At 38.0% G+C, this 25,852-nt stretch overlaps 1 protein-coding gene across 11 annotated transcripts in view; it reads left to right on the top strand.

Moving 5' to 3' along the window:
• The window catches only part of CREM (cAMP responsive element modulator), a 62,227-nt gene extending 37,769 nt beyond the window's left edge, over positions 1 to 24,458 (top strand). For 4 of the 11 annotated variants that reach the window (XM_046678540.1, XM_046678538.1, XM_046678543.1 and 1 more), the window contains 4 exons: positions 4,087 to 4,275; positions 14,795 to 14,830; positions 18,511 to 18,667; positions 23,239 to 23,869. In XM_046678540.1, coding sequence (XP_046534496.1) covers positions 4,087 to 4,275; positions 14,795 to 14,830; positions 18,511 to 18,667; positions 23,239 to 23,383 — 527 coding nt within the window. In that variant the 3' untranslated portion in view covers positions 23,384 to 23,869. Of the gene's footprint in view, positions 1 to 4,086; positions 4,276 to 14,794; positions 14,831 to 18,510; positions 18,668 to 23,238 lie in introns of all 11 variants that reach the window. The other 7 variants (XM_046678539.1, XM_046678544.1, XM_046678542.1 and 4 more) reach the window with 4 other exon arrangements.
• Positions 24,459 to 25,852: the final 1,394 nt, after the last annotated feature.

Genomic DNA, 25,852 nt, shown 5'->3' with positions numbered 1-25,852 from the left:
ACTTTGCTGACATTCTCCCAAGGTCGCTTTCAAAGCAAACACGGGAGGGATCTACCCATGGGAATCTGGCTCTTTAACCTGGGTGTTGCTGTTCTTGTTACAGCATGAGTCTGTCGAGTCTTTCTTCTGCTGTATGCACTCCTTGGCTTTTAAGGCCCAGGTCCTCACAGGTTCTGTTTTGTGCTCACTTTTTGAATTTAAACCTGAGAATTCACTGGCATAAGGTCTGTGTTCTTTGTAAAGGTAATTCAATGAAATTTTATTTGTGAATCTCTTTATTACAATTTGGAATAAAGATGGTTTTAAATAATAATTAAATATTTATATGTTTATGTATTTGAATTAGCTCATATATAAAGGTTTCAGATTAAAGACAGATATTAGCATCAAGTGGAAAGAGGTCAGATGAAATCTTAGTTTATATAAATTCTACTCCTTCCTCATTTGGTCATGAACTCTTTTTTTCAGTTCCTACCCTTATTTATCTTTCTCTTCTTCCTTCTTTAATGATTAGACAAGACTTTAAAATATTAATTTTTTAATTAAAAATTTTTTTACCAAAACTCTTGAATTTTCATCCCATAAGTAATATTTTCCTTATATCAATGATATTAACAGCTCCAGGAGAGAAGTGCTCAATGGCAGTGAGTAATGGGAGGAGCAGATTTTTTAAACACAGTTTTGTATACCAGGAATTTGTAAAGAATTTATTGCCTAGACTAGTTGACATGATATCATCCTGGTTACCATGGTATATGGTAAGTTGGGGATGTGTAAGACATCCTTGAGTTAATACTGATTTGAAACCAAATACCATAACTATATAAGTAGTTTATAAAGACATTTGTGTAACTAAAACTAACTTAGTAGAAAAATGCTTAGTAAATTAATGAATTACACTTTATCTAGACACTCTTTCTTAACGTAAGGTCAGTGTGTATGACATTCAGCCAGTGGATACAGAGTGACCTACTTAATTATGAAGTACAGCTCACCTGAGACTTTAGGGGAAAAGAGTCAGGTCCTTCCCAGAGCAACTAGGACAAAAGAGTCTAACTTGTACCCACGACTGCTATGAGCAGGTGACGTACCAGTAGGCTTAAATCATTGATTATATAATCTAGCTGTCCAATTTTCAATTTTGATTATTTTATGAAACTGTAATGTTATAAAGGATTACTTAAAAGAGGAAAGTTCATATGCTTATGGTCTAAAATAAAAAAACCCTTGACTTCTGCTTGAGTGCAAATCAATGTTCATAGGCCAGTGTCGGGTCTTCATTGTGAACAACAGTGTGGCCATAGGCACAAGCTTTTATGCCTCAGAGGCACGTGTCAGTCCAAGAAAGCATTAATAGAGCCTGGGTGCCCAAGTAAAGCTAGTGGGAAATACAAAGGTGTTTTACTTTCATTGGTTGCTAATGGCCTTCCTATGGGCCCATCGTTTCATTTAAAAATGATTAGCCAGACACAATGTCTGGGAGTTGTTTTGAAATACTCCAGACAAAAAAAAGTTTGGGATGAGTGGGTAGGGAAAATTCTTTCTACTTCTGTTTATTAGAAAACTTCCATAAGTTTTTAAAAAAAAATAATTAGCTAAAACGAAATGAGTTATGACAACTCATTCAGTTAATTTCATCTTAGTTTTTCCTACCGTTTGATTTATCTTGATGAGTGTTTGCTGAAAACACACATTATACTGTCCTTGAATATTTTCTAGCCTAGGAAGTTTCCTCCTCAAATCTTTTGAATACACAGATGCATGCACAAAGCTTATTTCCAGTATCCTGAAGCATTGGGAAATCTTGTTTATTGTCAATTGAGAGGTAACATTTTAAAGAGGAAAGTCCTCTGTCATTTGATAATGCCAAAATCAACAGTGTCTTTGGCTTAAAAAATAAAAGCTAGGCCAAAGTACAAGATGACTTAGTAAGACCGTTTTCCCCCTGGAGCCAGCGTGTGTGTGTGTGTGTGTGTGTGTGTCTCTTGTCCACATCTAATTATATAATGACTCGACCAGAAAATGGTGAGAGGAACAAATTCTTGATATATCAGCTTTTTATGGTGTAAAAGTGAGGAAGTTTTGGTTGGAATTATAGGAAAACATTGAAAAAGAAAGTGAAAAAAAAGAAACTATGGAAAGAAAAAAGAAAGTAAGGATCTTTGTTATCTACCTATTTCATGGTTCTTATCCTTGGAAGCAACTACTCTCACCTCAGCTTTTTACTAGTCCAAAAGCTGGATAATTGTATTGGCATTGAAATGAGTCATTTAGAATTTGAAACCATACTTCATTTAACTCTTCTAGATTCACAGGTGGCTTAAGTTGTTCATAATATAGTCTGTCTCGAGGAAATGAAGGCCATTCATTCATCATTTCTATTGAGTGCCTGCTATATGCTAGGCTTGTGCTTCTTACACATTGTGGTTACACTGCCTGTGCCTGTTCCTTCTAAAGCACTATTCCTATGACATCAAACTAATCATCAACTGAAAATGCACATTCAAATGTATGATAACATATGAAATTCATTCATGTCCAGCCGTGAGGACCCAGGAAGCAGCATCTCTTCTTTATCCTTCCCTTTTAAGAAGTTAGACATAGATCTCTCCCAAACCTTTTTATTGTAAGGGGAGAGTCCCGCAAATCTTTGGAGTCATGGTAAAATCTTGTTTTTAAATATGTACAGAATATAGTACTCTAGGTGAACGAGATAAATAAAGTGATATTACATCAGAGTTTCTCAACCTCAGCACTATTGACATTCTGTAACTGATTCTTCAGTTTCTGTCAATCATATTCTACTAGTGGCATGTCAGTGAACTAAAATGCAGAGAATGCATCTATGTTGAAATGTTTTTAAAAATGTTAACCCATCTTTCTGTGTTAGGCCCTACAACCTTAGGTCAAAGCACTGAAGATTTGTTGTTGTTACTCTTTCTAATAGTTCTGACAAGTGTAAACGATCAGGTCATCAACTAAGTGGTCCTTTGCCCAGACACTCTTAAAAATGTTATGTAATGATTTGGAAAGATTCAGAGTATATTTTAACACTACTATAACATTCCTGTCAGACATTCACATTGATTTATAAGTGTTGTGTTATTCTGGTGGTGGTGTTTTTATTTTCATTGTAAAGTCTGGTTAGCTAGTTTATATGTGATTTTTTGAAAAAAGGATAGCCCTTAGTTCCACTTAATGTCTAGTGTTTAAACTAAAACATGGGGTCATAATCTTTGTGTTAAAGTATACAGTACTCTCAGATATTTTAAAGAGTACTTTAGAGTGAAATTTAAAAACAAAACATTTAATCAATTATTCTTTTGAAACTTTCCATAAATATGTTAACTTTTAAACATGTCTGGCAAGTCTCAGTATGTAGAGGAAATCTGCCTCATATTTGTTGCCGTTAGCTGCAGTTGTTGGAGATGCTTGGTAGAGGTAAATAGTGTAGCACACAATCTTTCAGTACAGTTGCCTTTTAAGGTCCTTTCCAGCTTAACATTTTGTTTGTCAGGATTCTCCTGGCATAGTCAAAATGGTAAAGGTTACAGTTTTATAGACTTGAGCTTTAAAACCAAAATATGTAATATATTCCATTCAAAGCTACTTTCTTGATGATAAATTAGAAAAGTGGTTAGCTGAATGAAGGTACAAATTCATTGTAATTATGCTCAATGGAACCTTGCTGACCATTTCTTAAATGTTGGAAGAATGCTATTTATCTATAACTAAAAATATCTGAAAGAATGGAGAAAATCAAGAAGCTGGACTTTCTCCCTGTCTGCATCTCCAGTCTGCTTCTTAAATAATTTAGTTGGATGGATGCCAGGGAGACGGAAAACTCCATGGGTTCTATGTCTGTCAAACAATTCTGAATCAGAGCTATTTTTGAGTATTTATGAGCTTTTTCAGAGTGTGGTCCCATGGAGGAGGACCTCCTTATCAATTCAGCATAGAGCAATAAGGGCAACTTAGAATGGGAAGCATTGGTAATAAAGAGGCCCAGAGTATATTCTTCCAGTATTGGGAGTATTAAAAATGAATCGTGAAATTCTCTAATATTTCTTTTCTTTTTCTGTTAAGTTGCTATAGCCCAAGGTGGAACAATCCAGATTTCTAACCCAGGATCTGATGGTGTTCAGGGACTGCAGGCATTAACAATGACAAATTCAGGAGCTCCTCCACCAGGTGCTACAATTGTACAGTATGCAGCACAATCAGCTGATGGCACACAGCAGTTCTTTGTCCCAGGCAGCCAGGTTGTTGTTCAAGGTATATTTTATTAATCTAATACATTTAGAATACCTGTGGATTATTATATCATACCATTTAGTGGTGATTTTATAGTTTTCTGAAATATACAGACGGTAGATTTGGGGGGGTGGGGGGAGGCACTTAAAAGGGTTGAAAAAGAAAGATTTTAATACATTAAACAAGTTAAATTATATGATTCACTTTTTAGCAGGTTTTATTGCTCTTAAGAAAGGTTAAATTAAGAGTAGCATGATGGAAAAAGGGAGTTGGAAACATGAATGAATTTTTGAATTAAGTAAATGTCCTTCATTTGGGGGTTAGAAATATTGCGCCTAATATATTTTTATTACCTAGTTTATGAAGATTTAAGTATCCAGTCCATTTTGCACTGAATTTGGGTCTTTCTCCAGCTGTTACACTCAAGTCTCATTTTTAGACATCTCATTTGAAAACAAAGGCTAGTTGTTGGTTTTTCTTTAGACCATTCTTAGTATATCTGAATTCTGAGTTACTCGTGCTGCCTCTTACAGAAGCTGACAGTAGTGAAATAAAACAGTTGGCACATAGCCCTAAGCTTTTAGGATAACCTAAGATTTCGATCAAAGTTGAGTTTTACATTATTTTAATTTCATTGTCTTCATAATAACTATAATAACTATAATATGTTTAATACAACTTTCAAAACTTCTGTTTTAATTTAATTCTATTCTGCTTGGTCTGTTTGCTTAGGGCATATGATATAGCACTAATTTTAAGGGGAGTAATCAGTTCTTTTAGTTTGAAAATCTTGCAAGTGTGGAAAAAAGCAGATTATAATTGATGAATCTCTTGAAAATTAGCTTTTCTCTTAGGTATTTGGGGGTTAGCATGGACAATAATAAAAGTATATGAAGAACTGAAGTGGTGGCATTTATGGAGTAAAAAAAATACATAGTACTTACCCAATACTTTAATTTTAAATGTAAAACTAAGTCCACCTACATATTTCCCTGATAACTCGTGAACTCTGGTGTCTAAATGAATAATCATAAAGAATAATCATTTCTTCTAATTTTATCTTTTTCATATGGAAAACCTGTTGCAAACTTGATACTTTAACAACAAGGAGAGTTTTTAAAATGTTTTATATTTTGCATAGATAATATGCACAGAAGTTTAAACACATTTATTTAAACATAAGTTTTGTCCTCTGAGGGTTTTAGTTAAGAACTTTTTTTCTTCCATAAGTCATAAAGATATTTTTCTACATTAATTCTATTAGCTTTGTAGTTTTACTTTTCACATTTAGGTCCTTAATCCACCTGAGGTTCACCTGTGTACATACTATTAGGTGGGAATTCCTTTTCATTTTTTCTCCATGTATGGAGCTAGTTTTCCCTACTAATGGTTTGTCCTTTCCCAGTTAATTTATGGGGCAATAGTATTTAAACAATAGGTTCTCATGTATACTTGGATCTGTCTCAGAACTCTCCATTCTGCACTCTTGGTCTCTTTTTCTATGTGCCAGTGCCATACTGGTTTGTTGGTTCGCAGAACAAGTTCCCCTTTCTGTCCTTTTGTCTGTCTGTCTGTCTGTTTGCTTAGGGTCTTTTTAGTGCTGAGTTAGCCTTTGGGAACCGTTATTCTTTCGTATGCATTTGGAATAAGTGAGTTTCTAAATAATAACAATGTCATATAATAAAATGAGAGTGCATTTAATTTATAGATTAATTAGGGAGAACTGGTCTTTTTATTGAGCTATAATTGACATTTAACATTATATTAGTTACAGGTGTACAACATAATGATTCCACATATGTATAAGTCACAATAAGTGATCACTGCAATAAGTCTGGTTAACATCCATCACCACACATAGTTACAAATTTTGTTTTCTTGTGATAAGAACTTTTAAGATCTACACTCCTAGCAACTTTCAAATATACAACACAGTATTATTAACTGTTGTCACCATGCTGTACATTATATCCCCAGGACTTATTTATTTTATAACTGAAAGTTTGTACCTTTTGACCACCTTCACCCATTTAGCCCGTTCCCCACCCCCCACCTCTGGCAACCACTCATCTGTTCTCTGTGTCTATGAGTTTGGTTTTTTTGGTTTTTTTTAGATTCCATATATAAGTGAGATCATTCAGTATTTGTCTTCCTCTGTCTGACTTATTTCACTTAGCATAATGCCCTCAAGGTCTATCCATGTAACAAATGACAAGATTTCCTTCTTTTTCATGGCTAAATAATATTCCCTTGTATATATGTACCACATTTTCTTTATCCATTCATCCATCAATGGACACTTAGGTTGTTTCCATATCTTGGCTGTTGTAAATAATGCTGCAATGAACATAGGACTGCAGATATCTTTTCAAGTTAGTATTTTTGATTCCTTTGGATAAGTACCCAGAAGTGGAATAGCTGGGTTGGATAGTAGTTCTATTTTTAATTTTTTGAGGAACCTCCATGCTGTTTTCCTTAAAGGCTGCACTAGTTTATATTCCCACCAACAGTGCACAAGAGTTAGGCGGAACTGAAGGCTTTATAATGTTAAACTGACCTATTCCAAACTGTTGATCGTCTCATTTATTCAGGTGGATCTTATTTTAACTTCTTTTAACAATTTAAAATTTTCTCCATGGGAGTCTTTTATATTCTTTGTGTAGTTAGTTCCTAAATGCTTTTGGTTTTCATTGCTGTTATGAATGCTGCCTTTCTATTACATTTTCTAGTTGTTGCAGGTGAAGAGAAATATTATTGATTTTTTAAAAGTTTACCTTTTATCTATTAACCTTGCTAAACTATAGTTACTGCTAATAATATGCTGATTCATTGTGAATCTATCCGTGATACTATGTGAATGCTTTTATCAAATACAAGTAAGATGTTTGTTCTTTCCTTCCAATCTTTATTCCTCTCTTTTTCTTTCTCTCCTTGCCTGGCCTTTGCTTTTCCTTTCCTTTCCTCCTCTACTTTTTTTTAAAATCATGGTGGCCAGCCGCTGTAGTTCTGCGTTACACATCACAGGATCCTTGGGCACTCTTGTCTTACTCTCTATCCACCTTCCCCCCTATCATTCCATTGAAAGGTCACAGCAGTTTCTTTGTGAGTTCTCAATTAATCACTCAGCGGTATAACACTGTTGACTTCTGCTTCTTTCGCTTCCCTGATACTGCATTTTATTGTAGTTTCTTCTCTCTCTCCTGCCTCTCCTTCAGTCTCCTTTGTTGGTCTGATCTTCCTCTGCCCGGCTCGTAAGTGTTAGTGGCATTCCTCAGGCTTGCATCCTGGGCCCTCTGCTGTCAGACTTGAGTACTCTCCCTGGATGACCTCATCCCTGCCCATGGCTTCAGTTCACTGTGACTGTGCCCCTGACTCCAACTGGCTGCTCAGATATCCTACACACATCTTCAACTCCTTAAGTCCAAAACTCCACATCCATTTTTCCCCACCCAAGTATTTTTTCCCCCCTTTTGGTGAGGAAGATTGTCCCTGAGCTAACATCTGTGCCAATCTTCCTCTATTTTGTATGTTGGATGCCGCCAGACTATGGCTTGATGAGCGGTGTGTAGGCCCATACCCAGGATTTGAACCCACAAACCCCAGGCCGCCGAAGCAGAGCAAACAGACTTAACTACTACACCACCAGGCTGACCCCCTACCCCAGTTCTTTTGTTTACCCTATTTCAGTAATGGATTACTGTCCATCCTGTTGCTTCAAGCCAGAAACCTGAGCATCATCCCTTACTCTCCCTCCCCCCATCCATTCTTCCTCCTAGCCAAATCACACCTCTTCGCTCCTCTCCACCCAGTCATAACCCAAGTTCTGGCTGCCATCCGCTCTGACCTGGATTACGACAGCAGGTTCCGATCTCTGCTCTGAAGCTGGCCGCTGTGGAGCAGCTTCTTGATCTTCCTAGTCATGCCAGAGGCAGCAGATCCCTTCTTGGCCCGGTTTTTTGTGAATTGTTCCTGAAACTTCAGCTAGGCTCTCTTTCTTCATCCTTCTCAATGATCCTGGGAGCTACTACTATTTCTTAAAAACAAGTCTCTGCCTCCGACACTTCCCTCTCTACATTATACTCTCAATTCTGCAATTCAGAGTGGTATTTCTAAAATTCACATCTAATTATGTCAGTCTCCTGCTCAAGAACTTTCATTGACTGCCTGTTACTTGTTAGACAGAGTCCAGATCCTTAACACTGCCCAAATCTCTGCCTGATCCAGGCCTCCTTCCTCTCACCTTCTTCGTCTTTTGTAGTGCAGCTCTGTGCTGGATTCTTCTAATTTCCTGTGATATGCCATGCCCCCTCTCCTCTCTAGGGCCCTCGCACGTAGCCTTTGCTCTGACAAGAACACTTTCCCTAATCATGTGCATTATTCAGTTTTCACCTTAGACAGCACTCCAGGAAGCCTGCCCTGATCCTCCAGATGTGGCTTAGATACTTCCTGTGAGTTCCCACTGCACCTTCTTGGGGCACATCTCACACTCTTGTGAAGCTCCATGTCCTGCCTAGATGGGAACTTCTATTTGGACAGGGATTCTTAGTCCCTAGCACAGTCGCTGGCGTATGATAAACATTCAGTAACCATTTACTGAACGAGAGTGAAGTACTCCTCGTCTGTGAAAATGTTACTACTTCTGTGTGCTGCTTAACTGAGTTTGGTCCAGCAAGTATATTAAAACTTAACTACAGCAGTAGTCCGCCAAGCAACCAAGCTTCCTCCTGCCCTTCCTTCCTCTACCCTTTTTTACACTATTTATTGAGCACCAAGTGCCAATTTAAAGAAATGTTGACATAAAAATCTATTTGAACTTTCTGAAATTGGAAATAAAATTGACACTTGGACCCAAACCTTTAGGTGAGGCTGGGATGGAAGAGTCGTTCATGGATCCTCTGATGGGGTTAACATCTAGGCTGATCCCTAGACCTCTTTCCTCAGCCAGGGCAGGCTGTCTTCAGTTCATGTGCTCTGGAGAACACTGAAAACCTGATACTCCCTGATGTCTCACCTCCTTAGTACCTAAGTGTGAAGTCCCTGCCTTTACCAGAAGGTGCTTAATTGAATAAGGCAAACTGTGGTAGAGTGTCCTTTCATTGACATAAGGTCGGGTTGGATTCTAATCAGATAAGAGAATGGGCTTTGTGCAGCCCTCTGATAGAGGTAAAAGGTCTCAGTGACATGTCACTTATTTTTCTGCAGTAGAGATGCAAATCAGGTTTTTCCCCAGGCTGTGGTCTATTATACTGTTGAACATATGCCAGTTTTTTGTCTAACTGTGCAATTGTTAAATTTCCTATAGAGAACCAGCAATTCAAGCACTGAACCTTCATTAGGTGACCCAAATAAAATTGGACATATTTTTTAAAATTTACAAATAATAATTGTGACTGACTTAAGAATTTTTAAAAATCACAAAATTCTTTTCAAGGGATTTTAATTTAGTAAAATAATGTATTAGATTGAGCCCCATGAAATTGCTGTTTTTGTGAGCCAAAAAAGTCAAATATCAGCAGATTTATTTGGTTCAATCTAATATTTATGGAAGAATGCCATATAATACTTGCTACATTTGGCACAGTGAACTTTTAAAATTTCAGTATCTACTCCCTTCAAGTGAAATTAGCAAATTCTATGTTACCTTAGGAACAGCTTGATTTTATGGTGGTGTAGCAAATAAAAATGTGCTAAGTGAACAAAGGTGGCTGGGTATTTCTTACTGGGTGAATTTAGAAGCGTCTATGAAATACACTTCTGTGTATTTCACAGTGTCTTTCAGGGCTGAATGTTAGGGTTCTTTTTTTGTTTTTTTAATCTCCAAGTATTTTTTTCCTCCTTCTGTGAGTTATGAAAACTATATAGGGTTTATGCCCCCTTTGTTTATCTAGAAACTTGGACAGGACAATAATAAAGAAGTAGCCCCATAAGAAACAACTATGTTTAACTTTTAATGCTAATGAGACGTTTTTTGCCAGAGCCCATCCCAACATATTTTTATGTAAAAATGAGAAACGAGCATTAAGATGCTTTATTGCAGGAAGGGTTTTCATAGGGCTTGGGTTTCAGTGAGCTCGGCTGTGACAAAGCAAACTGATGGCAGTGATAGGCTAGTGATGTCATTGTGATGTCAATACTCCTACGTACCCTGCCCATGCTTGTTAGTTCGGAACACTTTCTGTTGCCCTGTGAGAGGGGAAACAAGGCAGTTTGTATGCAGAAGCCCATCATGGCTGTAACTGGAGATGAAACAGGTAAGAATTTTAAAGTGGGATTTAAATTACTTCTGCAAAAAAATTTTTGAACTTTAAAAAAATTATTTCGGGACACCTGAGTGTTTCAGAAAGTATGACTTTTCCGGTAGCTGAGGAGTAAGACGTTCCTTTCTTTCTCTCTCTGTAAATTCCGCACTCTGTTGAGGCATCTCAGTGTGCTTGCCTTTTCGCTCACTTGACCACGGCAGTGGTCCTCGCTCGCTCGCTCTCCGTTCCGCTCTACCAAAATAAGCTGTTACTTCATCTGCAACCTGTTGCAGGTCCGATGCCGCTACAGATTAAATTTACACAGTTTGCAAGTTGTCAAAAACCGAGCTGCCGATTTCCTCGCCGCGTACGCACTTAGCCCAGAGCCGAGGAGCCGCGCGGAGGGCCGCCGCCGCCCCCGGCCCCCGGCCCTCGGGCCCCGGGCCCCTGCCCCCGGCTCGGCTCGCGGCGGCGCGCGCTGACGTCACCGCGCCTCCCGGAACCGCTCGGGGGCGCCGGGGGCCTGCGGCGGGCGGCGCGCCGACGTCAGCCAGCAGCCGGGCTGGCCGCGGGCCCTGGCGCGTGCGGCCGCTGACGTGAGCGCGGGCCGGCCCCGCCGCCCCTCCGGGGCGCCCTCCCGCCGCTCAGCTTCGCTCGCGAGCCGTGCTTTGCCGCCCCCCTCGAGGTGAGTGTCTGCCGGCCGAGGGCACCCTCGGGGGCCGGCGTCCCCAAGAGTTCCGCGCGTGCCTCGGTGCCCGTGCGGGTCGCGGCTGTGGCCGGGTGGCCGCTGTCCTTCGTGCGGCGGCGGCGGCGTCGATTGAGGTAGCGTGTGCCCGCCGCCCCGGCGCCGAGCGCGCAGGTGGGCGCGGAGAGGGGGCTGGCGGACGCCCGCCGCGGCCTCGCCACCAGGGCGACAGGCCCGTGTCGGGAGCGTGCAAAAGCCGTGGTCGCTTGTTTGTAGGATTATCTTGAGGACGCATTGTTTCTCTCGAGCTTTTGTGAAGTTTTAGAGATGCTACAGATTGCAGAACCTCTCCAATACAAATTTATTGTAAGATATAGATGGACTTAACCTCAGATATTGCGTGTTGTATGACTCAGAACCAAAAGGCAGTTTTCTGCACGTATATCAAAAAATTAGTAATTGGTTTATATGTTTCTTTACTAAGCTTTTAATTCCAATTCAGCATTTGACTTGTCTGAGCATGAGAATCATAACAAAAAATAAAATGATTTGAAAATACTCAGAATATATTTAAAGATGAAAGTTTAAGGTAAAGATTTGCATAAAATTTTAACCTTTGCTTGTAAATAAGTGAACATTTTTATACATTTATGTTTACAGAATGAACATACCATCCTTAAAGAGTTTTTTTTTCACAGTTTTACCCTTTCCAATTTAAAATTTTCAAAATGCTGAAACTAGAAGATGTCAGCCTTTTTTCACAAGACATCGTTGTGCCTTTGGAAATCATCATTTTTGGAAATCTGGTCAGTTGTCACAGAATCAGTTCTGTTTGGAATACCGTTTTAAAATGAAAAACACGTTTTTTCTTTTTGTTTGAAGAGTCCAAAGAGCGCAGGGTCTAAGGTGCTTTTCGCAGGTGGAGTAGAGCAGCTTCCGGGGCAGCCTTTGGATTCTGAGTTGTGGTGTGCCTGTGTGGATGGGCGAGCCCGGAGGGTTGACCTGGACCGCTGGCTTGCGCGCTTTTCGACTCAGACCCTTGGTTTACGTCATGGTGCAGTAGACCTGTGCGTGGGTGTGCCCTACATTAATATAGAACAAGTTTCGAAAGCGATGCTTATCCTTACTGTATGTGAGGTACTCATACTTTTCTGTTCTCTTTCCTTCTCTTTTTTTAATGCTATTCTTGACCCATGAAATTGATTTTACGATCCACTAATGGTCTACAACTTAAAGTTTGAAAAACTGATCTAGACCAAAATCAGGCTCCCAGCAATACTGACGACTGGAAAAGGTTTTGGGAGCATTTATATATAGCATCATGGAATTCAATGTGAAAAGTGAACATCTATAGTTTAGAGAATTATTGATTCTGTTGAGTATAGGTTAGATTTTTATTAGAAATATTTTTTGGCTTTATTCACAAGCTGATTATGTTAGGAGTCTAACTCCATATTTTTTAGATCCTGTGTCTAAAAAACTCTAAAAAGTAGTATTCAGCCTGGATTTCTGAATTGTGAAAAACAAACATTCCAACTTATTCAAATTTGGAAAACAACATCTTAGTTAATATTTGATGCATGAGAACAAGAATACACTTCACCTTTGTGAAAGGAGGCTACTGGGAAAGGTTTTTGTTTGGAAATTTTCACTTAAAAGAATGGTTTGGATCAGGTTGTAACAGTTTGTTGAAGTTGTTAGCAAAACAAGTTATAATCACGTTGGAAGTGAAAATAACAAGGCACCCATCTACCTTAAGTTTCAATAAAACTCTGTATGGATGTTTTACTGAAAGGGCCATTTTACTATTTTCCCACCATTTTGGAAAATTTTTTAATGAAATATAATTTGGGATAATTGTTTTACTTTGCCCTATTTTATTTGCCTATATGAATATATTGCCTAATAAAAATAATTATGATACTTTGCATTTATGTAAATTTTAAACTAAAAAAATCACTTAATGTTACAAAGACATAAATACAGATGTGGTAAGTGCTATCAAAGAAGCTGTCAGATGGTGCGAGACCCACAGGAAGCCTGTAGTAGAGGGTGAGGGGAGGCCTCACTGAGAAGAGGGGAAGCACTTCCGTGCGCTCTCACTGGTTCACCCCGGGCAGATAGTATCGCGTTCATTTTGCGGATCACTGAGCCCGGCTCAGAGTGGGTAGGTGACTCTTGCAGGCTTGCGAAGCCAGCAAGTGGTGAGCCAGTTTGAATCTTCAGACTGCTTGTCTGGTTCTCTTCACACCATATTACATTGCTCCTCCAAATTCGCCTGACATTGATGAACTGTGCTAACATTAGATGAGTTACAGTAGCACACTCCCCACTGCTTATAAACCTGCAAAATGAAGTTAGTATCATTTTAAGTAGTCAAATGGATTTTTTCCTAGAATATTTATTATTACTCCTATAGGGCAATAGAGCATATATTTGCTATTATATAGAACTTTAAATTTCAGTATTCATAATATCTCATTTTTTACATGGACTTGTTTTTTACTCTAAAGTTTACACTTAATAAACAACTCAGAAAGTTCCCTTGTGTGTACCTTAAAGTAATAAATATTTAATGACTTAATTCTGTGTGCTCTAGTAATTGTAACAAATTTGAAAATGTTCAGTGCTTACGTAGTCATGGTTATGTAGGATTTAATTTTCTTGGCAAAAGTGGAGCAGTAGGGGAGGGACAGTTTATGACTGAGGCAACAGGCAGGGACAAGCCTGCTTTGGGCATTAGCAGCACTGGTGTGATGGGAGGGAGGGGGGGAACCACAGAAGAAAGGGAAGATGGCATAGCTGCTGGAGCTAGGGGAAGAAGCCCCTTGCTTTATAAGTATGACTTCCAGGTTACCTCTCTTGCTTATTACTTAGGTGTCCTTGGCATTAGTGACACATGGCGAAATGTCATATGACGTTAGGAGCACCATATGTAAAGCTGTTTTTATTTACTTAATGTGCTCAGTACTATAGCAATCTAAATAAATAAACAAGCAAGCAAGTAAAGTCACCATCATTTGGGGTGTTGATAAATCATTTTACTTTGGAAGCTATCTAGATAGGCATTTGGCTGGGTTTCTTTTTTCTTTCTTAGGAAGAAACAAACAAATACCTCTTTGACTTGTGGGATCTTTCAGTTTTCTTATTACCAGTCTGCTGAGATGGTATCATTTGGTTATTTGTGATTCTTCACCTTTGAGGTTCTGTTTTAAATTGTTATATATATTGAAAAGAACATTTTATATAATCTTTTAATAATTTATTCTCTAAAGGAATATAATAAAATACAGTATACAGCTTTAAAGTTTTTAATAGGCATATTTTTAAAGAAAATAAGGAATAAGAAGCGTATATTTCACCATTCTATTACCCAGGTTTGTTAGCAGGGAGACTTCAGGGGAAAATATATTTATGGATGTTATATGCCTTTTGACTAATACACGGCATAAGCATAACTTGGAACGTTGTCTTTCAGAACTTAAGGAAGGGAAGAGGAAGGGCACTAACATTTGCTGAATGCCTCCCACGTGCCAGGCACTGTGCTAGACACTTTGACATACATTGCAGGGTGTATTGTGAGTATTAAATGAGATACTGTATCCCCATTTTACAGATGAGGAAACTGAACTTGCCCCAAGTCACATGGCTGGTAAGTGGCAAAGCTGGACTAGAACCCAGACTCCAAACCCCATGTTTTTTCTGCTGTACCGTGTTTAAAGCTTGCAAAGAGAGGTATGAAGTTAATGACCAGAATTGAGTTCTAGGAATTTTCTTTTCCCATGAAATATTTGATACTCAATTTAAAGATTTTTTTTCCATGTCAAGAGTTATATGGTTGGAAACACTATAATTAGAACATCTCTGCTTCTAAAATGTCGGGTTAGATGACTAACATCTGAGGAAAGATTGAAGAAATAATGCCTTTTTCAAGAAAGGCCAGTTTGAATAAATATGTAGCATCTTGTAGGGCTTTCCAGGTCTTAGTGTTAAAGACTTAAAGACTTAGCTATAATGATAGCTAATGAAAGTCTTATAAGACTGCTTATTTTAAACATTCCAAATGACAGTGGGCTTGTGCAAAACCCAGGGAAGTTCAGAATTTACTTCATAGCGCACGTGTAAACTCACCAAGCACCAATTATATGTCACGTTCTGTGCTAGATTCTAAGGTAAAAAAGATATCCCAGACTTGTCTTTAAAGCTTTCACTGCCTTAGAATAAAATTAGTGTATAAATATATTTTTCTTATTATCTTTCCCCAATCATGAGTTTAAAGTCCCCACTGATGATCCATTTATTTTCAGAAATAATTTATACAATGAAACGCTAGAATAAAAATCAATTGGGACACTTTTAGTAGTTAGATGGAACAGGAATTGGCCTTTATAAGAGTGCAGGCATAAGATATGTCATCAAAGGACACAGGATGGTTCTTTGATCTGTAAGCCCAGGTATCTTATCTGCTTTAAATTACCACTGAATTCTTAATACTAGAAACTGGAGCTAACTAAGATAAAAAACTTTTTTATAACTTGTTTCAAAAACAAAACTTTTTGACGTTTGGATTTCCTCAAAACAAGAGATGCTCTTTGCTCTTATCTTCTTAATGTATTTACTAATAAGATCCTATTTGAGTATGTGGGATTTATCCATTCATATTTGTTCAGTGACCATTAGAAGTGTACCTTCTTATAGATTCTTTGGGATATTACAGAAATTTATACTAATTCCTACTAATTTATACTAATTCATATTTCTGGCTTGAACTAATGAGCTGCAATCTGACTTTTGTCAAAGGAGATAAAAGGAATATAGTATGTCTAAAAAATTGTAATAAAACCCAGTTTGTTAGCTAACATCCCAGAACTAGTACATCCAAGTATATCATTCTCTTCCACATTATCATTTGAGCGGTTGCTGAAAATGTTTTAAGAATGCCTCTTTTGGAATTGCCATTATCCTTGATAGTGCCGAATTTGTTCCTTTGAGGGTGGTTTCAGCTTTTGGAAACAGGCAAAAGTTTAGAACCATTTCAGATTCTAAGACCAATGAATGAGCTTTATTTTTCATCTGTGACGTATTCCCACCCCCCTTATTTCCTTTTTTCAAAAAAATGGATACTCTTCAACTAACTTTTGTATATCATGTAAGCATTCTGCTCTAACTTTGCAGTAGAGAAAATAGCAGATGTATATAACACCAGAGAGGGTGTAATGAACTCCTCTGTACCTTTCTGTTGATTTTATTGCACTTCTTAGTGAGCCGTGTTTGGAAAGAACAACCCTGGACCAAGGTCTGCATCTTGGCCGTGTGCAGACGTCAGTCTGATAGCACCTCAACTTCTCCTTCATCACTGGCTACTGTTCCAGTTTTAGAACGCCTAGGTCCCCTGCAGCTGTTCCATTGTTTCAACCGTTATTATCCCATAACTTTCTTCCCTGGATGTGGATAAAGAGAAGAGAGGAGAGAACTGTGTCATTCTGTGCTCTATTTTATCTCCTCTGACAAAATGATAAAATACATATTTAAAAAAATGTTCAGTATGTTAACAGTTTATAACTGGTTTTAAAATTGTGTTACATTTTTCAAAGCTATAAAATTTTCTGTGACATACAGTGAGACATCTATGTATACAGTATTTTTAAATAGTCACAAAAACAAATTTAGAATTTTTCCCAAGGTTGTCAATAGAGATTTTGCTAGTGAACATTATATTTATCACAGTTACTATTTATCACCATTGTTTTTTTAAATTACATACAGAAGGAAGAAGTAGTACAACCTTATAAGTGGTATTTTTACTAATCTTATGAAGACCTTTAATGATCTTCTCCCAAAGCCATATTTTTTATTGTTTTAGTCTTTCACCTTATTCTTGAGCCCTCAGGAGAAAACAAACCTGACATTTACCCAAAAAGAAGCACATAGATAAATTTTTGACAGATCTTTTAAACTACTTGGCCATTTTCACTGATACTATCCTATTTAAGTGAAAAAGTCTTTGACTTCCTTTTGGGTAAAATTTTAGTTCTTACTCAGTGGGTATAATACATTTTATTGAAATATGGAAGTGATTGGCATTTGGTTCAGACCAATTTTTACAGGATTTAGTAACTTTCTTTAAACGTTTTTCTTGGGTTTAGCTTGTAATATCCTGTCAGGATGTCACATTAACTCTGGACCATACATTCTCAAAATTGAAATATTGGTGGTAGAAATGTGTTTCATCACTTAAATCCATCTGTCTTTTCTGGGAAGCTATGTTTATTGCAGTAGAGAGAGAAATTTTGAATATAAATTAGGACATTTTGAGGACTTTTAGTACTCAATATGAATACTAAATAGATATTAAGTCTATCATTTAACTATGGTTATACAATAATTAGAAAATATTTTTTAAAAATGAATACTTAGAAATGTATTATCCCAAGAAACCTAAGAAAGACAAAAATGATCATTCCCCAGAGAAACCACTTTTAAGTAGAGCTTTGCTGCTTTGTTTTTGACTTTTAACTGAAAATACAGTGAGCTGGTATTTTCCTTCAGCACCTCAGTCCTCCTCTGTTAGTAGGACTTACACTTGAAGACGTTTGGTAACTGTTTCAGGCATGATACAGGGTACAGGAAAGTCTCCTGCCTGGAATAGGCAGAGGATGGAGATGTTCTGCTTAATCAGAATTTTTGCAGTGGTGTGCTAGAGCCGGCTCCTGCTGGTTTGCTAGAGCTGATTGTTAAATTTTCAGGATTTTTGTGAACTGGTTGTTAAAACAGTCATTATTAAAAATTTATACACACACACACGCACATACATTTAACAAATAAATTACATTAAAAACGACAATAAATACTCAAAACATCATTTCTAATTATTTTATCTATGTTCTTGAGGTTATTTACATCTGTTTTATCGGTATGGTGTGGTACTTACTGTGTATCTCTTCCCAACTCTGCATTCAGTGAAGTCACATTGGTAGCTTGAATTTGGCCATGGTGAAAGAACTCATGTCATGGGAAAGACAGATCCTACAGGTCCGGGCCAACAACCCCAGAGAGCTGGTTGTTAAATGTTTATCAGCACACCACTGATTTTAGGCTAGGACATTTTTCTACTTTAAATGTATAGAGCATGCTGAATGTCATTGTTCCAAATGTTGAAGAAGATCTTTGATACCTGAGATTTCTGTAATACTCAGAATAATCATCTTAAGTGTTAGCAAGATCACCTCTAATGACATGTAAGAAGAAGTATGTTATTTTCAGGTCAGTTCTATATAAAATATCAAGTTGTAAATTGTTCATATAAGCTTGTAATATTTTGTTTTATTGTAGCTGCCACTGGTGACATGCCAACTTACCAGATCCGAGCTCCCACTACTGCTTTGCCACAGGGGGTAGTGATGGCTGCCTCACCAGGAAGTTTGCACAGTCCCCAGCAACTGGCAGAAGAGGCAACACGCAAACGAGAGCTGAGGCTAATGAAAAACAGGTAAGATGTTTCACTGGATATCAGCAACCACTTATAGGACCTATAATTTATTACTGTGGGTCTTAAAGAAAATTACTTTTCCTAAGCTATTTCTCCCCAGTTTAGTGTTATATGGCATTTTTATGTTGGTTTGTGCCCTATGTGTGATGATAATTAGATTTTCTTCTAGTCAGAATTCTTAGCTGTGAAACTATTTCATCAGCAAGAGGTATATACCTATGTTTTGTAAGGGTAATGTCTAAAAGATTCATTTATTTTTTTAGTGACGATGGAAGGGCTTTATTACAAATAAAGATTTCTTTTGTACTTGGTGTTTGTGAAGTAGGTGATAAGTATAATTTTTTACCTTCTTTATGAGCAAAATAAATATAGGGGTGAGTTAAGAATTTTATAAGTCTTTTACTTCTAAGTAGTTTCTTTTTATCTACCTTGTAACTTTGCTTTTTTCTCTATTATACAGGAATTCCTATTCTGATCATTTCTAGTCTAGTGCAAATACAAAACAACAGAAAGAATTAAAATTACACCTGTCCCCACCACTTAGAGATACTTACTAATATTATAGTATGTATACTTCCAGTCTGTTCTCTTTTTCTCACTTATTCTTACACCATACCTCTATAATTTTATTTTTTAAACAGCACTATATCATAAAAATGCTATTTTCCAAAATTCTTTTTCATTTAACTGACATGTTATTTATTGGTTTAGTTTTTATTGTGGAGAATGGTGCAAATTAATCTGATTTTCAAAATGAACAGAATATGATATAAGAGTTTTCCCAGCAGTTTTGTCACCATATTCTTAAGTGTTAAATAATGTCCTCATTGTAAGAAAACAAAACATTTCAGATGGGATCATGTGCTTGCCTATGGTTAGGACCACATGGTGGTAGTTAATTTACTGGGTGTTAGCAACCTAGTTAATCTAGATATTGTGGCTTCTGAGCCTCTAAAATTTGGAAATAGTGCTGAGTTCATCACTGTCCCTTGTAACTGAGTGTGAACCAGTAGTAGCTATATTCAGGTTACTAATAGCCTTTTAAATGCCACAATTTGATAGATTGTGGGACTCCTTAAGTTGACCACAGTTCCCAAGCTTATTAGTTACCACAGATCACTAGGTGGAGTTTTGCACCCTGGAGAACTCAACAGACAACCAGAAATAGGATCACTCAGATAAACACATCTTTCTCAGTGTTTGTGCCAGGTTTACCAAATCATCCTGGATTCAGAAATTCTGCAGGGGCTGAGTGGGTGGCGCTCACTTCTATCATAGTTGTTTTATGGAAGTCTTGTTGTCAGATCCCTGACTTTGATCTGATGAAGGAATATGGATACTTCACACCTGCACTTGCAGAGATCTCAGGACCTAGGAATATCATTGCCTCTGGTCACAGAATGTATACTGTGAGGTTCAGTTTAGAGATATAAAATGTGATAATAATGCCAACTATAAACTTGTTCATTGATGTCTTACTTTCCCAAAGAAAATAAAAAGGAAGAACTAAGAAGTAGCCTTCTTATTTCCCTTTTGTCATTATTCTCCACCTTTATTTTTAGATTAAAAAATTTTGTCAGTAGAATTACCAAAATGAAATAGATAAAATATGAGGTAGTGGGTTCCTAGAAACATGCCCCACAACTACCCACGCATACATGTGAGATCTCCCTGAGGAAAAAAAAAATCATAAAATTTGGGGTTTTAAAAACATAATTAGCTGCTAGTAACTCTTGGGTAGCGTTTGTGTTTGGGCTGTAAATAACTAAGGGAAATGGAGGCTTAACCTTGCAGGTGGTGTTGTGGTCTTACATAGCTGGTCCAAAGGTATGCGCGGCCAGAACAAAGGCCAGCAGGGTCATCAAGGATCCAGGCTCCTGCCTGCCTTGTCATCTTTAGCGTGTGACATTTGTTCTTGTGATCACGGCATGGCTGCCCCACCTCTAAGCTTTGCATTAGGCAGGAAAATTGAGCTAAAAATTGAGGCTAGCTGAGTCTGGCCCTTGTGAAAACTTTTCCTAGAAGACCCTACTGGCAGCTTTCACCCCATTCCATTGACTAGAAATAGTTCATAGAAGCCCTAGCTGCAACGGATTCTGAGAAGGGTCAATTTTAGCTTTCCAAATCTCAGTTTCAGAGCAAGACAAGAGAAGAGCAGAGGGTAAATGGCTATTAGGTTGCTCAATATCTGCTGAGCAAGTATCGTATGTAACTTTTAGGTACTTTATTTCTGTTGTTTCTTTTAACTCACATGTAGCTCTCACGTGAGAATAGGTCTGGTTATTATCCTTACTTTACAGATGAGAAAGTGTGCTTCAGAGAGGTTAACTAATAAGTTGGTTAAGATCACATAGCCCAAACTGGACAGAACCTGGACGGTTCTTTATTCCAGAGCCAGCCCACTGCTCTAAAACACCTGAGTCACCTCAAAAAGACCTCAACGTCAGCTTCAGATTTAACTTCATGGAAAGGATGTAGGTTTTACTTATTAACGTGAAAGACCTCTTATACGTTGTCTCTTTTTATTCTTTGGGTGGCATTTATAATAGATATTTAATTATATTTTCACCAATCCAGTGACAGTTTTTATTTCTTTATAGCCTTGTCAATTTTTCCTCTTTGCCATGTATTTCCTCTCCATGCTGAGGATATATCCAGACAAATGCAAGGCCTGAAAACTGAGCTAACTATTAATAGAAGAAACAGGTGTTTTCCATAGCTGAGAAGTACTTAGGAATGTACCGTCTACTGGTGTGATCATTTAAAGCTTTGTGCTTGGAACATTTTGACTCTGGTAACATGCGTTCACGAACACGTGAAATATGGAGTTACGATTACTGTGTGCTATTTATTGTGAACAAGTGAAATTTTAAAAATTAAATATCCCACAACACTCCTATTAGATATTTAAAATTTCATTTACTGGTAACTTGTTTTGTAAAATCACTGTCTTCCTTCTAAATCTAGAATTTAATGTAATGATTTAATCATGAAAACTTTGGTATTAATAAATGTACTTTAGTTCCTTTGTGGAAGAGAGTTGAATTATGTCCCCAAATTGGCAAATCTATAAATGTGCTTGAAATTATTCTTAATTTCGCCTTGCTTATTAATTAGATTAAGTTAATCTTTATCAGATTCAATTCACTTTTACATTTTTTATTTTTTTGTTAACCAGTTGAGAGAGAAGTCTGAGAACTTTGAGTTCACGGGGTGAGTGCATTGTTGTTGGTTAGGAAGTAGGGGTTGATCTTTTCCTGCAGTTCATTGGTATTTCAAGGTCTCTTTTCTGCTGACTTTTGCTTCCCACAGAGAAAACAGAGATAACCAGTTGTTAGTGAGAGTGAACTATGCTAAAAACAGAACTGGCCAATCTGTTGTACACATCACTCCAGGTTCAGAACTGCGGCAAGGCTCATTGGCATTACAGTGACTGCGGTTTAGACACTCAGCGTGACTTTTGTTAAAACGTGTTTGAATTATCTGTTTCAATGTAGGCTGTTTTCATGTGAAGGGTACCCCAAGGGCAGTTATTCTCACTTGAATACTCCAAACTAAAGGTGTTCTGAGCGGGTGTATTCCATAGAGCAGTAAATGATGTCGTTGCCACCGCCTCCCACCCTGAACAAAAGGAGAAAGAGAAGGTGTTGCTGTAGTCATTATTTTTTGGTGGGATGATACCTGAAAATGACTGACTTACCCATCTGTTTATTTAAGCTTGCTGCTGTGGCTGCTGGTCTGCTTTCCTCTGGGCATGCCTGCAGTGCTTTACAATTCAGCATGTTGGGCAGTAAATGCGTGTGATGAGCGAACAGGCTTGAAATGTACTTTTGACTTATTCGGTAGCTTCCTTTTCATAATTTTAATTGTGGTGTTCTCATATTCCTTGGTTTAAATTGTCTGAATAATCGAGTATTGTATTGCGTACCTTCCCTTCTTTCCTTCTTTAGTTTTGAGAAGCAGAGTCCATTTCATTTTTGTTTATGAAAATCTGCATGATTTGTTTATTGTTATTTTTATCCATGTTGTTCTCTAGCCAATAAACTGGTTTTTTTGCAGTCGTGATTGATCTTATTTGTTTTACTCAGATTTAGTCTCGAAGAGTTAAAATCTCCAATATTGACATTTCAGGTTTCTGAGGATTAATTTTTTTAATCATTTTTGATCGAATAATGTTGATTCATTGTGATAGAATATGTGGCTTTTGGTGGACAAAAATAACTAAGAGAATCAAAAGGATCTGTGACTGTTTTTGTAGAAATTCCACTTGGGGATGTGTTCTATTTTAGGTTACTGAAAACCATTCTGGTCACTGTTATCATGGAAAGTATGCCCTACGAAAACACAGACACCGTTTGTGAGGAATGCCCACGAACTGACTGCTTTCAAGCTGTTCTTGTTGTCTTAGAGTAGTCTCACAAAATGCTGTGCTTAGTTACACTTGTTGTGTCGCCTTGTACAAACCTTGCCTAGGATTGACTGGCTGTTGAGTTTGGGGGGCAGCTCACTGAGCCACTCTGGATTGTGCTGGAAGGTTGTGCCTGTAGTCATTTGCCTTGTGTTGGTTCCAGGGAAGCTGCCCGGGAGTGTCGCAGGAAGAAGAAAGAATATGTCAAATGTCTTGAAAATCGTGTGGCTGTGCTTGAAAACCAAAACAAGACTCTCATTGAGGAACTCAAGGCCCTCAAAGATCTTTATTGCCATAAAGCAGAGTAACTGTCTTTGACCTGGACCTTGTTTACTGTGAACTCTAATCAAGGCAGGAGATGCAGCAGTTCTACTAATTGTCATGTGGACTTGTGGAGGGGACACTTCTGACCCTTAAGAATCCAGTTTGGCTTAGTGTTTGAGATGGAATTGGGAATGTTGTTCCAAGATTTGGAATGCAGCCATGCTCACATTCACCAAGCTTACTTCCGTTTGTCTGTCAGGAGCGTGCAACAAATGTTTTGTTTGCCCTTTGCTTCTGCTTTTTTTCAGGGAAGCTGCTAAAGAATGTCGACGTCGAAAGAAAGAATATGTAAAGTGTCTGGAGAGTCGAGTTGCTGTGCTGGAAGTTCAGAACAAGAAGCTTATAGAGGAACTTGAAACCTTGAAAGACATTTGCTCTCCTAAAACAGATTAGTATAAATATTTGACTATGAACTGATTACAACATGTACAGTTGCTTTTGAAGGCAATACAATATATAGCTGACAAGAATTATGGCTTTTTCCTTTGTATCATTCATCGTATTCTCTAATCTCTAACATTCCTAAAATGCTTCACTGTACGTAGTTAACTCTTAGCTGTAACTTCAGTTTTTTAAAAGAGACAAACTGTAAAAAAATGTATGTAACAAATTCTTAAAATGCAATATTTGTAAGACTTGTTTCAATGCCACATATTTGCAGTTCCCAATCTCTGTCATGAATAGTGTCCTATGCAATAAAATTTTTTGCAGGTCTTTAAAAATCATTTTAGGAAAGGATCATCAAAGATAATGCATCCAGCAGTACAATAAAAGTAAACCACAAAAAATACCTCAGGAAAGAATTGAAAGAAAGAGTTGAAAGACTCTAATGACATGCCTATGTGAAAATAATAGCCTATAAATGAATTTATGGCATTTGCAGATTTTTATATTAGTTGCGTTGTAAAGGAAATATTGTATTGCTGTCCTTGAATGCCATAGTTGAGAGTTTTTAATAGAACCATGTTCGTTACACTTTGTAGTGTTTGGTGCTCATTTAACTATCTGAACATTGACAACAGTTTTTACTCTATTGTGTAATATAAAGATCTTGCAGAAGTTCTTAGTGTTGGTTTGATGTTACCTAATGAAAGTTACAACAACTTTTTAATATCTGGAATGACTTAAAAGTTAGAATTGCGCTTGCATACCTTCAAAGGTAGGAAAGCCGATGTCTACATTGGGTCATGATCTCCGCGCATGCTCTTTCTGCCATCTCATCAGAAGGACGGCCCAGAGCTTTCTCACAGAAGAGCAGCTACTAGAGATTCAGCTCGGGTGATGGCGTGGGCCTTTCTGCAGATGGTCTGGAAATCTCCTGCTAATGACCCTCTATTTTGAGGTTTAGCTAACAACCGTAGGAGTTTTAAAGTAAAAACAAAAACAACCCAAGATGTTATTTTCCATTTTAAAACAGCTTGAAGTTTATATTAGATCAAATATTTTTACATCAGCACATTCGGATGAAGTTCATTACATCGAGACAGCAGTGCTGTTGGTGGTATCCACATTTCATTCTGTTTTATGATAAAAAGCTCCAGGTGTAAGCTCAAAGCCCTCACTACAGGATGCCGTCATCTTGTCACTCTTGAGAGTGTGGAACACACTCTGCAATCTTTCCTGCCATCACTTCCAATTTGTTAAGTGTGACCCCAGCCCTGGTTTCAGTAGCGGAACCGGTCAGTGTGTGTAGGGAGCTACAGAAACAGGAGGTCGCTGTGTAGTGTCTAACTGCTGTCCCCACGTCCTCATCATTCTTTCACTTCATCTGTGATTCCCAGAAGGCAGGGCATGCCATTTTTACCTTTCCTTAGAAATACTTATTCTTCCTTCAGAGTCTGAGCTCTGAATTTCTTTTATCTCAGTTTTTGTCTTTTCTTCTACAGAGAAGATAAGGAAAGAAAACAAGGAAGAAAAGAGGAAAGGAAAACTCTGAGTTTCAGGTGAAGGAAAATGGTGGTTTGTACTCAGTCGGTCAGTCAGTCAGTCTTTAAATCAAATGTGTGCTCAGAGAGGTAGACGCTGAGAGGGAGACACAGGAATAAGCAAACAAGATGTGACAAATTTAGAGGCAGGGGCTGGCCCGGTGGCGCAGCAGTTAAGTTCACACGTTCCGCTGCGGCAGCCGGGGTTTACTGGTTCAGATTCCTGGTGCAGACATGGCAGGCCACGCTGTGGCAGGCGTCCCACGTATAAAGTAGAGGAAGATGGGCAGGGATGTTAGCTCAGGGCTAGTCTTCCCCAAAAAGAAAAAAGTTAGAGGCAGTAATTGCTATTTGTTAGAGAAAGATGTAGGCAGGTGTTAAATAAGAAATGATTCACGTAGGAGGCAGACTTTGAGCGCTGAAGTAGGTGGTGGTGCTGGGGAGGAGGGTATTCCAGATGGGGAATGCAGAGCCTGCGCTCTACTCCAAGGAGCCCGAATTTAGGAGATGGGGGTGGGGTGCAAAGTT

The sequence above is a fragment of the Equus quagga genome, chromosome 12 (genome assembly GCF_021613505.1).
Source record: "Equus quagga isolate Etosha38 chromosome 12, UCLA_HA_Equagga_1.0, whole genome shotgun sequence".
NCBI classification, from domain to species: domain Eukaryota; kingdom Metazoa; phylum Chordata; class Mammalia; order Perissodactyla; family Equidae; genus Equus; species Equus quagga.
The sequence above is the reverse complement of the archived record's forward strand: the minus strand, read 5'-3'. Positions and strand labels throughout refer to the sequence as shown.